This window comes from Pelecanus crispus, chromosome 8, assembly GCF_030463565.1.
Source record: "Pelecanus crispus isolate bPelCri1 chromosome 8, bPelCri1.pri, whole genome shotgun sequence".
Taxonomy (NCBI): Eukaryota; Metazoa; Chordata; class Aves; order Pelecaniformes; family Pelecanidae; genus Pelecanus; species Pelecanus crispus.
The window spans coordinates 36,612,851-36,630,534 of NC_134650.1; the positions used below are offsets into that span (position 1 = coordinate 36,612,851).

General features: G+C 38.2%; 2 protein-coding genes across 5 annotated transcripts in view; one reads left to right on the top strand and one right to left on the bottom strand.

Annotated features, from left to right (window-relative positions):
* Positions 1 to 515: 515 nt before the first annotated feature.
* CEP89 (centrosomal protein 89) overlaps positions 516 to 17,684 on the bottom strand; it is a 42,136-nt gene continuing 24,967 nt past the window's right edge. For 2 of the 4 annotated variants that reach the window (XM_075715531.1, XM_075715530.1), the window contains 2 exons: positions 8,049 to 8,218; positions 516 to 1,324 (listed from right to left, as the gene is read on the bottom strand). In XM_075715531.1, the coding sequence (XP_075571646.1) occupies positions 1,087 to 1,324; positions 8,049 to 8,218 (408 nt within the window). In that variant the 3' untranslated portion in view covers positions 516 to 1,086. Of the gene's footprint in view, positions 1,325 to 8,048; positions 8,219 to 13,659; positions 13,729 to 17,684 lie in introns of those variants that run through there. The other 2 variants (XM_075715532.1, XM_075715533.1) reach the window with 2 other exon arrangements.
* On the top strand, positions 15,926 to 16,790 carry LOC142594218 (E3 ubiquitin-protein ligase RNF182-like). Its single transcript, XM_075715740.1, has one exon. The coding sequence runs from the start codon at positions 15,948 to 15,950 to the stop codon at positions 16,671 to 16,673; it is 726 nt and encodes a 241-aa protein (XP_075571855.1). The 5' UTR covers positions 15,926 to 15,947; the 3' UTR covers positions 16,674 to 16,790.

A 17,684-nucleotide genomic window follows, 5' to 3' on the forward strand; every position in this document is an offset into this window, starting at 1 on the left:
CTGACACTATACAACTACGATAGTTACAGGGGTTTTGTATTAAGTTTTCTGGTACCGTTTAGGTTTTGTTATGGAAATGAAGCAAAAGCAAAAAGCTGATCCAACAAGTTCTACGTAAATCCAAAATAAAGTCACTTCATACCAATACATACTACTCCAACGTTGATGTGCATATTGTGAAAAATCAACAATTATGAAAGCTGAGACAAATACGTGCCATAATAATCTAAAGGCTGGCACTGCTGCAGCGAATGCTGGGGGGGGTGGGGGGGTGGGAACCAAAAAAAAACCCCCAGTGGCTTCTGAAGCTACTGAATCTTAAGTGGGACGAACAAGACAATCTGGAGGAGGGCTGCAGCCTCTTCTGGCATCTTGTCACCTTGGCAAAACTATGGCAGGAATTTGCTGGCACCTGGCCTCCTGTAAATCTACTTAGTGGAGAGTTTGTGTTCAGGCACTACCAGGCATCACCAGGCTGATGAAGCAGGTCTTGTCTGCTTCACAGTCACATCGTTCTCTGTCCTTGAGATGACAAGATTCTTGGCAGACAGTCTGGTATAAGGACATCTCAGGATGTCAAGATGCTTCATCACCAGCAATGAGAACACATTTTTTTTTTTAAAAACTTTGAAAAAGTCTATACTTTATTTGGTGATTTGGGGAAAATTTATTGAAATTTGACCTTTTAATTAAAACATATGTAATCAAGATGCATTATTTACCATATTGGAGGCTTTCTATCTTGCTGTTCACTTACTTTGTGGCAAGGTTATGTGTCTGTGCTAGAACGCCAAGCTTACCAGTTGTTTATCTTGTTAAATGAATCTTGTCTTTTTATGTTAATTTAGAGCTGTACCACATTTTGCCTTAAGGAATAGCCTTTTCTTCAAAAAACAAAGTTATATTTTAGGCTAGACTTACACTACTGATGATACAGCTGGAGAATATGCTGTCATTTTGACACTAAAATATACAGTAATTTTGAAGAGGGCAGATGTTCTGTTACATCTTGTGTTGTTGAAAAAGTCAAATTCAGGCACTGAGGTCTCTTTCTTGGGTGAGATGCATAATGCATCTGTATTCTTATCACTGAGATTCTTGTTGAATTTCATTTTTAGTAGGGGATGAAGGTTTCACATCGCAATAGCTAAAATCATGTCCGTAAACTAGGTCCTTCTGAGAGATTTCATCTAAGTGTGGTTCATGAACCGTGACAGTGCTCCACATGCTGTTCTTCCTCAGGGATTTATGTAAGAGTTCTCTCATTCTCCTGTTTTCTTTGGATGTGGATTCCCAAATGATGTCAAGTTCCCCTTCCACTTTCCTAGAAAAAAAATGAAGAGAAATCCGAATTTTAAAAACGCTTTTCAGCAGTACATAGTTACAATATGTGGATAAGCAAATTATAAACTGCATGTATTTAGATGCTTGAAATTATCTGACTGAAATTTGTTCCTGTTTTGTTTATAAAAAAGCCCACTGCACGTAATGCTAGAGAGGATATGATCAGAAAAAAGATCTGGACCATGTAATAAGTTGGATTAAGTCCGCACAAAAGAGCAGTGTGTGTGAGATCCACATGTTGTGACTGGCACTGTCCACTGAATCAGAATCCGTCGCGACTGCAGTTCTGCTTCCTGTGACCGGTTGGTCCCTTCTGCCAGCTGCCAGGAATTCTGCATCTTTCTGCCTGGAGGCTAAAAATGTCTCAGCAAACGGAGCGTCAGACTCTGTGCTTGACTAATGCGTCATTGTGGAGGCCAAACGCAAGTGGTGTACACTTTTGGGGGGCGGGGGGGGCAAAGATAGTGAAGGGCAGTGCTTAAGGTGGTATACCTTATGGCCCGATTTCTCTGACTGCCCAAGCATAAATGAATGAATTATTTAATGTTTTTCTCGAGAAAGAGGTTATTTTTCAAACATGGCAGCTAACATCATTTAATAATGCAGTATATTCCAGCAGCAGACTTTTTAGTAGGGTATATTTGGTCAAGGTTAAGCTCTTGGGTTTCCTCTGACTTGCTTCTAGTGTATGTCAAAATACAAAATAATCAGAAAATCACAATCATTTGAAGTGGAAAGGAAAGCTATTGTGTAGAGAAGTCTATACCATCAAAATTTGTGTGCTCGTTTTCAAACAGTCATTTCAAGCCACTACCTGAAGCACTTGGTAGAGCTGGCCCTTTACACAAATTCTGAATACCAGGTTCTAAAAATGAGAAACAAATGCAAAATGTAAATGCTGTCAGGCTACATTTCTGGCAAAAGGCATATACTAGAAAATACATAGCCAGTACTTCTTACAGAGCCTTTTGTGGTCAGTAACACTGAGAATGCTAAAAAAAAAAAAAAAAGTGGCCCAGCCATAGGTACTAGCTCATTTTGTGTTTCACCTTATGACTGGATATATAGATGGAAGATGGGGGAAAAAACCCAAAACAAAGAAAACACAAAAAAACCCCACCACCTTACTGAGAAGGCCTTAAGATTATCTTTGTATATATTGCTTGGAATGAACTTTTCGTAGTGGAAGAGATCATTAAAAATGGAATTAAAGCAAAAGAAGGCAGGTGAAAGCAGTACAGTTGCCAAGAGTAGCCCAAAACTCTGCTCAAGAATACGAGAAGCCACATTAATGAGTTAGACCTTTCCATTTCTGCCAGGTCTCTAAAAAACTACTAGGAAGCAATCTTTCATTTTTTGAAACACCAAAACTGTAGATGACTTTGTTCTCACAAAGTATATTTTCTTCTTGAGCCAGCGGTAAGAGCATCTAATGCTACCAGTTACTCAGTATATGCTTCAAAATGCTTTACAAAGGCAATTATCGTCGTCATCCACTTACGTTTTGGGGGATGTGAGGCACAAAGAGTAAAATTACTTGATTGAACTCCCCCAACAAGCTGCCCTGAGTTTCACCCATTCGTTGACTCCGGCCCTTTGTATTGTGATCTTGGAACATTTTCAGCATCTGGTTTTGGTTTTAAATGAACTTTTCTATCTTGATAGGGATAAGCTGCTCTGTTGCCACTTCTCTCCAACTAGAGTCTGCATGCAGTGTGCACAGCACTCCTGTGTTCTTCTACTAATGTACAAGAGCTTAATCTGGTTTACCCATATTGTAGTGCAGAACATTACCCAGGCTTTATTTCATCTGCTGATTTCTAAAATGATCTTTTTTTTAACATTGTTTCATTGTTAATGTTTGTATGACTTTGAGGCAGAGAAAATTTGAAGATGAAACTAAAGATCACTGAATTCTGAATTGTAGTTTAATACTGTCGGCATGCCTGACAAATGGGATGCTCATTTTCAGTCCGTACGTTCAGTTCAATGGCAACTGCATTGATTTTTAGAAAAAATAATTTGAAGAGATTAGTTTTAAAAGTATCCATATGGTTAAAATTACTTCAGTAGCAAGGAAACAGATGCCTGTAGAGGTAGTGCTGTATCTGAACTCTTCTTGGGAGGATTAATTTTTAAACAGAGCTGAGAGATGCAGAGTCTGGAAGTGCTCGCTGACTCTGCTGTGGCACGAGCAGTCCAAGTGTGTTGTCACAGCAGCACATTGCAGCTGCCCCGGCTTTGCACACAGTATACTGCAGTCACAGGCAAGTCTTTTCAGTGCGGCAGAACGTACTGCTTTTACAGCTCAGCTGTTTTTCAGGTGAACATCTAAAAAGTAGCAGTTACGACCTAACTGTAGTTAGACAAGGGGGTTTTGTCTCTGGGTTTTTTTTGTTTTAAAATTCTGACCTGATCAAAATCTAAAAATACATTCAGCAGAATGGGTTGGGGAGGGGGTACCTTTATTGTTGCTAGTCACAACCTCCTAGCTGTCTTAGGAACTTGGATTGCATAGCAGCTTGGTTACCATAGCTGCTGATGGTCTGAACTTTGTTCTCAACACCAAAATTTCCTTGCTCCTACTTCACTGGGCAATGGCCCTCACTACCCTTCTCTTTCTTACATTCTTCTGGATCTCACCAGAAGTTCCCTCAGGCTCTGCAAAGCATTAGAATCCTTGACCATGACTACTGTGACACACCACCCTATACAGATCACAGCCTAAGAGGTAACCCTTGTTACTCCATTGTGCCCACAGCAGCCAGTTCACCTCTTCAAACACAAGTCTTTGTCACCTGGCATTTAAAACTAGATATGTACTCCATAGTAAATGTGTCCTGTTTCCTGTTGTCTTTAGGCAAAAAGCATTAAGTTTGTTTCTCATAAATGTAGGCTGTTGTTTCTTAAATGAGTAAAAATAAAAATTCCATGCAACCCTTAACCTAGCCAACATGTAAGGTTTTGTATCTTGTTGAGAGTAAGCAAAATGCTAATGCTGTACTGATGTTTGAGGATGAAAAACAATAGAGGCAGATTCTTCTTTACGAAAAAGACAGAGCTTTCTGCCCTCACTGAATTAAATTCATTCAGCCTTCATCTCTGGGAATCTTATTTGGGCTGCTGTCTCAAGAATTAATTTTCATCTATCCTGTAACAGTTTATCCATGTCACAAAGATCAACAATTTTTATCATGGTTACAATTTTATATGTAACCTTACAGGAAAGACAGCTCCTCTCCCTTGCCTGTGCATGGCTGCGAAGCTTTTCTGCTGTTGACCATCTTCCGAGGATGGTCTCAGGCAGTTTCACTACTAAGGCTTTCAAACCTGCATTTAGCATCCAAAGTACCGCAGCTGTAACTATCTCGAAGTACCACTCCTCTGCAGAAGACTTATGAAATACACTGTGACCTAGAAAACTTACAAAGGTAAGTGTCCTGTGAAATAAGACTTGAGGCATTTACAAAGCTGGTTTTCTACCCTAGAACCACATTGACAACTTTGTTTATATCTGAAACGTGGAATGTATTTCCTTTAAGGAAAGATACTTGATAATGATGACTCATAAGACTACTCTGTAAAACAATAAATGTGGTGTTATGATTATCAGCTGCCTGAAGAACAGAAAATTATACTGCTTTCTCATCGGTTGCTTTAGGCAAAAGGTTGCTGTGAATTTCCAATATTCTCTAGCAAAGGCTGTAACTACTGAGAAGGCTCTACAGAGCAGCTTCTAGGAAGGTGAAATTTGCATATCTTTAGAAATTTTAAAAGCTTTTTATTTATCAGAAGAACAATTATATCTATATGCATTTCTCTTTGAAAACCCAATGGAAAAATTCTGTTCCCTTGGATGCAATGGGTAACTAGCACAAACCCTGATTTTTGTCATCAGGTGAAAGATTATGCAGGAGGGGAGAAAACTTCAAAGGAAAGTCACTTTTGTTATGTTTTACGAAGCCCATGTTAGTTTGGATGTACACTCGTTAGAATGATGAGAGAAGGAACAAAAATGAAGTGCATGAGTATTGCTACTGTGCAAATGTCTAAACAAGCCTGACTTTCGAACATGCTGTGATCTGCAGTAACCACCTCTGGCCACGTCGGTACTGTGCAGTGTGCCGTGGATGGAGGGTCCTGAGCTGCGATCAGCCAGGGTCGCCATGGTCCTGTTCACATTAATGAGATGGGGCTGTTTGTGTCTGATGCAGCATCTCACTGAAAGAACTGGGCTGTTTCCAGACCTGAAGTGGTAGCCTGCCTTGTTTTACAAGAAAACTTGCCACCAACAATAGATGCGGTAAACTTTTCTGATAAAGAATTTCATGTGACTTAGCTAAGTCAGACTTGGTATGATTTCCCAACTCCACTATTATAAAACTAAATGCAAGAGCAAAAGCTATTATATGAAAAAGTTTTCTGTCTTCACCTACTTACAGTGCTTTTGACTAGAATGACTGTGGTCAGTGCCTTTAAAATAGCTTAATTTGTTCTATAGCCTTCCTAAAGAGAAATCGTAACTTTATTAAAATACAAAATCAGCTATCCGAACAGCCAGCATACTTTCAGCTAAATTTTAAATTAAACTGGCTTTTCTGCTTAAAATGTGGCATGTGACTTAGATTTCATTACTTAAACACTGAATTTAGAGAAGCTAACGTACAATATATTTATTGTATGCACTTATCTTAATGTTTATACAGGTATTTTGAATTGAAACGCTATCAGCTAGACAGTTTTCTGGACTATAAACTTACTCCATAAACAGAGCTAGTGGAAATAAATGTAAATGTTTGGTACTGTCCTGGCACTAGTGACTTCGGTTGCCAAGCTACAGATGACTAACAACATCTAAACTACAAGTAGTTTTCCCTTCCTTACTCCTGTGACTGTGTGGAGGGAAGGGAGAGAGAAAACAATAAAACCAGAAAAACACAAAGCTGACCAAAATGCATGTTTAATTTCTGGCAGATAGGCGTAACAGAGTACACATGTATTTGGATTACCCTGGAAACTACTTTATATTACCACAATACTTGAGCTGAACAAAGGAACATGAGGAGACTAGTTTATATGAACGGTATCAGCCATGGCATTAGTAGGTTTTATTGATTTTGTTTTATAAAAATAAAAATATGTTCGTTCTTATACAGGTGTAGAATTCAGCTGACTTCTTAGTGACACTTCATTTTTTTAACCTAGATTTTTTAATATCGTTATCAAAGGAAAATAGTGGATGATGAGGTGAACCAAAATACAACTTGAAAGATGAACATAAAAATTATTTTTTTACTTTCAGAGTTGTGTTCATTATATTATACTCTAATATTAAGGCTTAACTACCACCAGAAAAAGGCAGTCACCAGTTAACGTAGGAGACTACAGAAATGCAAGACACGTCTTGTGAGGTTCATTTTGCGCTTGTTTCCATAAACCGTTTTTCATCATCATATTGTTAAATGGTCCAAGTGCAGATCTTGCTTCTTAAAAGTTAGTTGCAGGTATTAATTTTGTATGCTTACTGAAGAAAAAATGAGTCAACTCAGACTGGAGGAAAAAGAGATTTAGTATATTGTATGGAAAGTGTAATTAACTGTTTGTCATGGCTGTGTTACATCATCTCATGTACCTACTTTGGGGCTAGGAAAGTAAATTTTGAATGATCCATATTATGGGACTTTGAACTATGCTCTAGCCTACATTGAAAAAAAACCCTCTTTATTTAACTAGCTGTTCTCTACTGTAAAAAAATTGCAGCATGAGCCCAGAGGTATGAAAAGCACTTAACTAGTTAAAAATCCTAAATAACTATTTCCAGAAAAGTGTGAAATAGTCAAAATACTGTTTTCTCATGCAAATTTTAGAGGTTAGTGGGATGGTCATTGTACAATCCCCAGCTCCTCACACCTGTTTAATAGCACTGTACGAAGTAATTGAGAGAAATTGTGCTGATATAAGGTAGATGATACCAAGCCCTATTTTTCTGTTGTCTTTATTATGTCACAATGGCAGAGATGACTTGCGAGATGACTGCTTAATTACCTCTCTTTAGTTGTAGAAAGTTTTTCCTGTATTCTGATAACATGAATGTGCTATAAAGCTTTCCACTACCAGAGGGGAAAAATACCTTTAAAGGACTCTATATTAAAAAGATATTTCAACACTGACAGTCATAATCTTGTCTAAATCTGTTAAATTATCTTTTCTTTTTATTCTGCATGTAGGCAATCTAAGTCACTTGTTAACGCAACAGTAGGTAGGTTCAAAAAGAAACCCATCATATGCGTACTCATTAGATTCCTTTAATTTCCTACTATTCTGAAAACTGTTGAGGGGTGTGGAGAGAAGGTGTTTGGCCTTTAGTAGAAGATGCTATTAAATAATTAACATACATCCTGATGATTTATAGACCCTCCAAATCATCAAAGACAAGGCTCAATGACATTCTTAAGAAACAGCAGTAATCATCCAGAATACAGTCCTCCTTCAGAAGGTCGTCTTTGGAGCTAGGAAGGATGGAATTAAGAGGAGCATTTCAGCATTTTCAGTATAGCTAAAACATGAGTGAGAAAAAGATACCCAGAATATACCATATGAGGCTCTGCTGAAAAGCAAGCGCTTGCGGCTCTGTGCAGTTGCCTCCCCCCAGCCCTTTCACCTGTCAGATCTAATTGGATTGCTTCTGCCTGAGGCTGACTTACCTTTGCTGCTGCAGCACTTCGTCAAGGGTTTCCTGTTTGTCTTGCAGCAGACGCTGGAGGTGCTTCATTTCTTGCTGGTACTGAGCAGTCTTCCCGGCAAATTCTTTCTCCTGCTCAGTCATCTTGAGACTGATATCGCCAAGCTTCCCAGCTGCCTTCTTTTTATATACCTGCAAGGGTTAAAGATAATAGGAAAAATGTGATTATAGGAGAAATAAGGACAACTTGCTACCAACAAAAGAAATAGCTAGAGATACTAATTTGCAGTTTAATCTTTACATCACTGCCGCCTTGCTTAAGTATGTCAGGTAGGTTGCATTATGGTTTTTTACCTATTTGTTAATTTGAAGATATTACACTTGTACTTCGTTCTCCACGTAAAACCAGTGTGTACAGTGAACACCATGCCGTATGTTTGTTTCAGGAGTGAAAAGAAGTAGCTGCAAAAAATGGGTTTGTTTTCCAAAATGCAGAGCTACACTTTATAGCACATGTTGCTTACCACTCGTCCAACAGTCATATTTATCAATGCATACCATGAAAAAGTGTTCGTGTTCTGTTAGTTCTTTAATCTTAAGAGGAAGAATAGAGTGGCTTCATGTTTTAAAAGATCTTGCTGCTTCACATAATAGTTCCTTCTGTTCAGTGAAGCACAAATGATTCTTTTTTCTTATTGGCAATAATAACTAAGTACACCGGTCTAATCTCAAAAACAAGAAATCATTTTTGTACAAAGTGATTTTGCTTTTTGAAATAACTTCCCCATTAAATTACATAAGCACGCGAGGAACTGAAAAATATGGCTTGTGTATTGTCACACATTTCTACATGCTGCTGCTCTCAACAAAAAACAACATGTGTTATCCAATATTAGCTTTTTTCCTCGATTACAAACAGAATGCGTAAACTGTTACTGTATCCGCAGAATGCGATGTTTTATGTAGGCTATAGGGCAGAGTTTGGGGACAGAAGCACCTCCTTTAATAAAATGGCAAACTATTTAGTGAAGCTTTGAAAATACTGCTATTTATGTCTTGCTAATATAAAGTTATATCTAAGGTGTTAACCACTAAGGTTTTATCTTCTATCTGAATCGGAGCAGAAAGTTTTGAGTATGCTTTCTAGAGGAAGGAGGGAAAAAAAAAAAGGCATTTTTAGGTATATGCTGCAAGCTACCTAATCCTTTCCACAAACTGTTTCCTTTCTAGCTCCTGTAAAATGTGTCATGTTGGGAGTTTCGTTTTCTGGAGGTAATAGGATAGTTATAAATAATCATATTTACCTCGGAAGTTAGTAATTCAGTATTTAAGGCTGACTTCCTAGCTTTTCTCTGTCCATTCTAAGAAAAGAATTAGAAGCCTGCAAGTTAACTAGTCACATCACTCAGCTTTTTAGATTCCCAGAGAAGTCTTCAAAATGTGGAGTTAGATGCTTGCGCTTGTAATGCTATGGGTGGATAAAGGTAAACGTGTTCCTTCTGAGCAGAGGGTTGTTTAGAGCTAGCCTAGAGGAAGTGCAGCGCACAGGAAAACAGCTGAACTTCCACCTCTGCCAGCACATGCTTCCTCCAGCTCCGGACCCAAAACCTGAAATGCTCTCTTCAGGGCAGGTGCCTGTAATTATTTCAGAGAACTAGAGAGAACTTCCTCTCTCGCATAAAAGACTGATAAAGAAAGTAGGCAGTAGCATTGGTGAAATCCATTTTTTACCTAGTGGTCACTGATCAGCCAGCTAGTGGGAGGTCTGTGTCTGAAGGTGCACTCTGCCTGAGATAGTTCAAGCTTCCCGTGGATCCCACAGCTGCCTCTGCTGGCTTGGCAGGCCTGCCCTTCACTTGCCAGCTGAAGCTGTGTTATGTGCAGAATGGTTGCAAAATCAATGGGGCACAAAGGGCAAAAGTGCACCTGATTTTTCTGACCTAATGATTAGGGCATGAAACTAGATATGAGGGACACATACTTCTGATCTTGCTCCTGTGATTGATTATAACTAAGTCTATTTAAAATGCGTAAGCTGTCTCAGCAGAACTTCAGCAGGATGGGTGTAGAGGGCCTAGACTGCTCCGTACTCGCCGGTGGGAGCCAGACCAGCTCCAGGTGGTTCTGGGCACACTGACACGCGCAGCTGCTGGCACTCACAGGTCCTTCGCAGCAGGCTGCTACCTTTGAATTGTTCAAGACAACCCCCTATTAATTTTCTCTGAAGTGAAGCAGGTAGCAGTAAACAGGCTGGTGAAGACAACAATTCTCAGGAAGAGGGTGATATTACCGCTTCCAGCTATGTGTTATTTTCCTCTAGAGCTGAAAAGGGTAGCCTGCCCAGGGTCACGGCGTCACAGTAAGCACCCAAGATGAGGCATGATCACAGATGCAGCAGCTGGTACTGAAGAGGACATCATTTACAGGCTTCTAAAGTAGTTTCAGGAAGGTATACTCCTGGGTACCATAATTCTTTTACACCTCATGTACTGAATTACAAACTGGAAATTGGAGAATTCTGGATAGAGAGCCAGCAAAACATTATTTTACAGATGTAGGCTGCTGGCCATAATACACGTAATGATCTGGTCCTCCCTGGTGAAGCAACAAAGCTACTTTCTGTCAATCACATATTGTTCTTGCCCTGTCCTTTTACCAGTAGAAATTAGTATTATCCCTTCCAAAAGAGATAAATCAAAGTACCATCTGAAGAAAATTGTCTCTCTGTCTCTATAAAAAGTGTTACAATTCTGATCCTGACAGAATAGCCCTGTAGTGGGAACCCTGATTAAATTTGTACTGGGTGCTATGGAACGTTGTCAGCTGTCTCCCATGACAACTAAAACCTTCTAAAATACATTCATTATGATCACAGTTATCTTCAGGGCTGTGTAAAAAGTCATATATGGGGGGGCAGGAGGGGAGTCCCTTTTCAGTAGCAGACAAGGACAATGTTTATACCTATAACCTGCCCAGTAAAATTGGATGTGACAGTTGAAAAGTGACAGCCTATATATTCAGAAGTCTTGGTGAAAGAATGTCTTTTGTCAGACAGTATTGTGGTGTTAATAGGAAAAAAACATTTCCTCACAAACACTGGATTTCTGGTCTGTTAAGGGTTTGTTTCTGTTTCTTAAAGCCTCTATTCAAGTCTCTGTGAAAAGGGTGTGGGTAAAATGTAGAAACTTTTAAATTCAAAAGCCAACAAAATGAAGAAAATGTTCAGCTATAGTTGTGGTATGTGTCGCAGTAAAAAAGTCTCTATTTGCAGGCTGATATTGGCATATAGATGAAGGGTAAATAGTTGGGAAATCAATTGAAAAGCAAAAAGTTGTTTATGGTGGAGAAACTTTATATGTCCACAGCTGTGAGACAGTTGTGTGTGTGTACATGACCTGCTTTGACAAAAAATAATCTAGTATTAGAAAAACAGAACTGACTGTATTTTAGAGACAAAAGATAAAATTGACACAAGGAAATTGAAATTTCTATTACTTGAGTCTTACTTTATTCATGAGTACCATGAACATAAAACACTTTGCACACTAATCCAATATTGTGAAATAAATTTAAAGCCGGAATTATCTTAAAATTTAATAGCTCACTAGAGAAATTGCTTTATACAGCATATTTCCTGATTCTTATCTTACTCTACTCTTTAACCTATTCTTATCTTATTCTATTTCTGTAACCTATTTAGGTTTAACCTATTTCTATCTTAATTCTCTTCTCCTGCCCTAAAGAGGGGTATAATGAAGTATTCCATTCCCATACAGAACAGAACTTGCATAAATACAGAAGTCTCGAGTTTACTTGTTTAATCTTCCCCCTGGTTTTTGAACTTGCAGGTTGAACTTGTCAAATTTTAAATATCTCTGTAACCAGAAAGGCTAGAAACTTTTTAAGAAATTGGGGGTTTTCCTGGTGTAGCAAGCTTTTGGGAGCTGAGGGAAGATTTGGAAATGCTGCATTTCCATTTTCTGAGCAACACAGCAAAAACACCCGTAATTCCATTCCTGTTAGGAATCATAATTATGCAATATTCTCCTGTAGAAAACATGACTTTTCAGTTTGTTGTGACAAATTTGAGGCTTCCATCTAAGTCATCACTTTGGTATCTAGTTACTAATTTGAAATTTTCTACCTACAATGTTCAGGTGATTCTAGTTTCTCTGCTAACTATTTTGGCTACCAAGCAGACTTCGGAGGGACGTAGCGTGGTCTTGTTCTTACTCAGAAATTGTCGATCTGAATTTATTATTTGGCTTGGAACCCTCCAAAAACATTCTAGCAGGAACCTAGCACTACTTTTTTTTAAAGAAGAATCTTTGAGTTCATAAACTGCTGTCTGTGCTTAAGAAATTTTCCTTTAGGATCTTTACCTGTGAGTGGTTGTTCTTTTTAGAAGGCTCAAGGAGCCAACACACATAACTTAGAAAACTAAAATAATTGTCCTGGAAGAATAGCAAATGGGGTGGGGAAAGTATATTTAGATAAGTTTGGGGTTTGGGGTGTTTTGGGGTTTTTTTTTTTTTAAGGGCTTATGCCTTTACCTAACTCTAGAAATAGGTAGGGCAATTCTTAAAAGTCTTAGAGGGGTTAACTTTTTGCAACTTTGGATGTTTATTAACTTTTGGGGTTTGTCACCATTATATGACTCTGTACTGCAGTTACAGGCCAGCATTAGGTCTGGAAAACCAGATGTCCGTTCTGACCGAGACAGACAGGGAAAGAGCGAACTATGCTTGCTTTCTTTTCTGATTCTTTGGAGAATGCACTGAAATAATGCACTTCTCCATTTCCCACCCACTGCTTAAATAGGATTGACTGAGACAAAAGCCACTTGCCAGAGATCAAAGCATGTTTCTGTGGAGACCAAAGGTGACTTCTAGCTGCTGGTCATCCTCACAGACATCACTCCAGAGTTAAGCACAGCAATTTAAGTGAAGCAAGGAAAAATTAATCTGCTGTGATAGAGATGGTGTCTGTTGGTAACTAAAGCATATTAGAAAATACCTCTAAAACAAATACACTGAAATAGGTTAGCAGGCAGTAGCTTTTAGTAGAGAAGTTTATGATACTACCCCATCTGCTCAAAACAAGCCACAGGCAGTCACACAGGGTAGGCACTGTGCTATGGTTCTGTCTAGTCTCCTAAGAGGACGCGTTTCCTGGGTTCATTACAGAGCTCTTGGGAATAGATGATTTTGTAGCAATGGTGGAAAGAGAGGTTCTACTAAGCAGTGGTTCAGAATACCTGAGGTGCATGGCCAAAATGACTGGGGATACTCATCGCCGATTTGTAGCAGTACTTTCGCATGAGTGGCAGAGTACGCAAATAATCTACCTGTAAGTTCACAGTTAAGACCGAGTAGAGAAGCATGAGGAAACTGAAACAGTTTCAGACAAAAGCCAGAGTAAATTTGGGCACATCTCTCCCTCCTGTGCATATAGACTATCTCAGATGTGTGAAAAGAAAACTTGGGGAAAAGAATACTTCTTTCTAATGTTTCCTTATCAGTAAGATGAATGCATTTCCTTTCAATTTTCGTTACAATTCCTGTTTTCTATGCAAACACTGTTAACTCTGGGGAATAAGCTACCTAGTATACGAAACAGTGACATATACTTACAAGACTCATTTAGGGATTCTTTGTATACTTCAGCTAACATCACAAAGTCTGAAAGATCTTGAATGTGTCCTGGAATGAAGGGAAAATAGGTGTTGCAGTATTATACGCTGTACTACCTGGGCCCTTGCATTTCCCAATTGGTAATTTGGGACAAAAATATGGGTGCATATTCTATCAGATGTAATCCGGGATAATTTAAACAATCTGGAAAAAAGTAGTTCTGTGGGGTTTTTTGGTTGGTTGGTTTTGCTCAAAGTTGGCATGTAAGGAGGAGACAGCTGCCTATATAGATGATAACAGTGGGATGAATAGGTGCAAGGGGGACTGACTTTTAACCCCTGTTCCTCTGGCAACTTTGTATATGATAAAAATTAGGGCAGAAGGGTTCATCTGCTATTCTCATATTCTGATTTGGAGATCTTCCTTTTTTCAATTATGATTACAATCTCTATAAGAGAGACATACAATTTAAAAGGTTAAAATAAAATTACCTGCTATTATATGGTGGTCATGATGCAAAGAATAAATGTGTGCATCTTCTCAAGAGACAGACCCCTCCTCTCCCTCAAGTTCCCCCCATGTTAACAAGTGACATCCTGGACCCCTGCAGTTAGTGGCAATGCTCCCTTAGGTCTATTGTTGTATCCAAGGCTGAGACCAGGTATGGTTACAAAATGGTTATGGAAAAATTCCAGAAAGGTAGATCCTTTTCTAGGTAGGCACTGAATGATTGCTTAGATCAAGCCTCAATCCAAACAGTATCAAATGGCTAGATGGATGTATTATGATGACAAAATGAATATGGCATTAAGAACAAAGCATGTCTTCTAAAGGTTGAATGCAAAACAAGCCAACAAAACAACTCGCCAAAACTGCTATGCTAACCTTTCATACTGAAATCATGGGGGGGGGAAGGAAATAAGATATATTTTAACTTTTTTTTTTAATATATAAAAGCTGCTCTATACATACTAATTTGCTGGTTCTGTCTTGGTTTTTAATTGAATAGAATAGTTCAGTTGGAAGGGACCTATAATGATGATGCAAAAGCAGATCTAAGTGTATCATTTCACTTCAGTTACAAAAAAAGTTTCATGTGTCAAGGACTCTTACAATTATTGCTGACAGCATATCAACTCCTAAATGCAATATTGATTATATGGATTTTATAAGTAGTTTCCTTGGCTGTATGTTCTCCAGGGACAGGATGCAAATTAGTAAGTACAGTCTTCCTTTCCTGCCAGAAGGACCATGATTGGATACTGCCAAAACAGGGTAAAAAAAAAAAAACCCAAAAAACTAATTCTAATGCATTCTACTCCAGTCTTATTAAAAAGTACACAGAGCAGATGTTTATGAAGTTACCTATGCCTGTAGATAGAAAAAGAGGGGAAATGCTGCTTTTTATAAATATACAGGAAGATAGATTTACAGAGCCAAACAAAAGAAACTACATACTGAAACTGGAAACATTTCAGTGGGCCAGGCATATGCTTAGAATAATGAAAGCAAGACAGCTGAGCTTGGATGTTCTGAGCTGTTCAAACATCTCATTGAAGAGTGAGAAAGACTCAAGTGCACTTTACATTTCTCCCTTGAGTTTTATGCCCTTTCACTTGATGTGAAAATATGGGGCAAATTGCATGTGGTTAAGGTCCATCTTTAGGAGAGACAGAGCCACAGAAGCAGTTTCTTCTGCGGTTGCATTACAAAAACTGCAACACTCCTTGAATTTTCATGGGCCCCAAAAAGGAAAAATTTGAATTCTAACAAAGTAGAATACTCTCTGGACAGAAAAACCATGTGTGCAGAGAGACTTAAATAAATCCATGGTCTCCTGATGTTAGACCCAAAGCACCTTTCCTTAAATCCAGATTAATGTTGATAGGAACATGGTGAAAAAGCGGCCCCTGTTTGATTCAAATGTGCTGGTGTGTGCAACTGGTTTACAGAATACAGGCATTTCTGAAATACACAGTCCCTCAATGTTCAGGAATTGTTAAGAACAAACCTTTAATGCCTTCTCTTCACCAATAACGATTTCGTACTCTAAATACAATATGTAGCAAGATGGTAGGAAAAACATTTAAGGCCAGTCTGTTTGGTAAAGTTGCATGAAAATGAGGGGAGTCACAGTGGGAGATGCTAGATATCTTCAGTATAAAGGTTGTTTCTATCTGTTTTTACTAAAACCTAATGACTGACAAAATTATCGTCAAATTCAGAATCCATGAAACAACTTGTTACAATCTGACTTCTTCTTTTTGACAGTGTGTCTTAATTTAAAGATGAATTATACTTGCACTGAAGGAGAGGAAAAGGTGCCTGCTGATGAACTGGAGTGCAAAATCTGTTATCAAAGATTTACTGTTCACAATCGTAAGCCCAAAATCTTGGACTGTCTTCACAGAATTTGTGCTAGATGCGTGACTAAAATACTTCATATAGGAGATGGATCTGTCTGTGTTAGCTGTCCCTTTTGCCGCCATGAGACAGAGTTGCATGAAGAAAAAGTTGAAGGACTCCCCAATGATACAAACACTATGTCCAAGCTCATATTAAAAGACAAACCAGCATGGAATTCTGACTGTAAAGAAGTTATCTTAACACCAGAAAACTTGGCTTCCTCAAGTTCTTCCCACGGATCATCAAACTGCTTAGTAATTACAATTATGGAAGTACAAAGAGACTCCCCAAGGACTCCCAGTCAAAGTAATGCCTCAGATTATTACGCTGACCATGGCACTGAGTCAGTCTCTCTAAGCTCTCAGAGTCAGCTGGACCAAGATCTCTTCTCAAAGCTACGCAAGCATGTACCCAGAATATTGGTATGTCTGCTTGCATTTCTCTACTTTGATTCCCTCCCTCTTGGGATCTATTTACTAGTGATTCAGAAAGTGACCCTAGGTGTTGTGTGTGTGAGTTTAGTTCCCTCTAGTCTAACCGTGAGTCTCGTGTATGGCTTCTGCCAGTGCCTCTGCCACAGAATTTGTGACTGCTCTTCACAAAGCTGATAGGCAGTGTTTTATCAATTGGTAAATTTTTAACAGAACCATAAAACAACTTAATTGCAGACTTTAACCTTTATGGACTGTTAAAAATGTGTATAGTATGACATTTATGTATTTTTGTTAAAGCACAATAACTTGTGTGAATACTGGCAAAATGACAATGTGGTATTGTGGGGTTTCTTTTACTAAAAAGATGGAGATTACTGTCACCTGTTCCTTAAGTAACAAATGGTTTTAGACCACCATCTCATTAACTGTGAATAGAACAGATATTGGAATGTTACTTATTATTTTTAAAAAAACCCCAAGCCATACCCTGTTTTTATCAAATACATTGTCACTGTCTTTAAAAACAGATGGAGATCAGAAATGCTCTGTATATGACTTGTTTAAAAAAACCAAGAGTCCCATTACAAGCTAGTTCAGATTTGAGTCAAATCTCTTCTGATGTCAAAGGGAAATAAAGTTGCATTAAATAGTCTGCTCTACAATCAGATTTTTCAGGAAAGTTTTGAGTTATGAGAATTATGACAAAGCAGCTTGTAGCTGAATCTTAAAGGGCCAATTAAAGAAGTTTTTAAGTAAGCTTTAGTATTTTTCATGATTCAGTATGCCTGAAAAATTATCTGACATAAACCAAAGTATATGAAAGTAGAAATGAACCTAATTTGTTTTGAAAATTAAAATACTGAAGTAAGTTTTGTTTCCTTAACATAGTTCCTGCAAAAAATTATTTCTTTTTCTGAATATTTGTATTCAACCTATTGGATACTGCTCTACTGTTATTTTCTGAATTTCATGTGGTACTGATAACCTACAAAACATTTTGCACAGTGAATTACTTTATAAAGTTTGTTTACAGTAATTGGTAAGTCCCAAACTAAAAATGGGTATTTATAAAGAGAATCGCTTCTGATTTGCTACCTAACTTAAGCATACACAATTTAAAAAATATGTAATAAAGCTGTATATATAAATATCGACATGGTTTGGGGTTTTATTTTAGCAAAAACA

Bases quoted from the DNA above. Each gene is read 5' to 3' on its own strand.
- LOC142594218 (XM_075715740.1), top strand. From the start codon at position 15,948: ATGAATTATACTTGCACTGAAGGAGAGGAAAAGGTGCCTGCTGATGAA.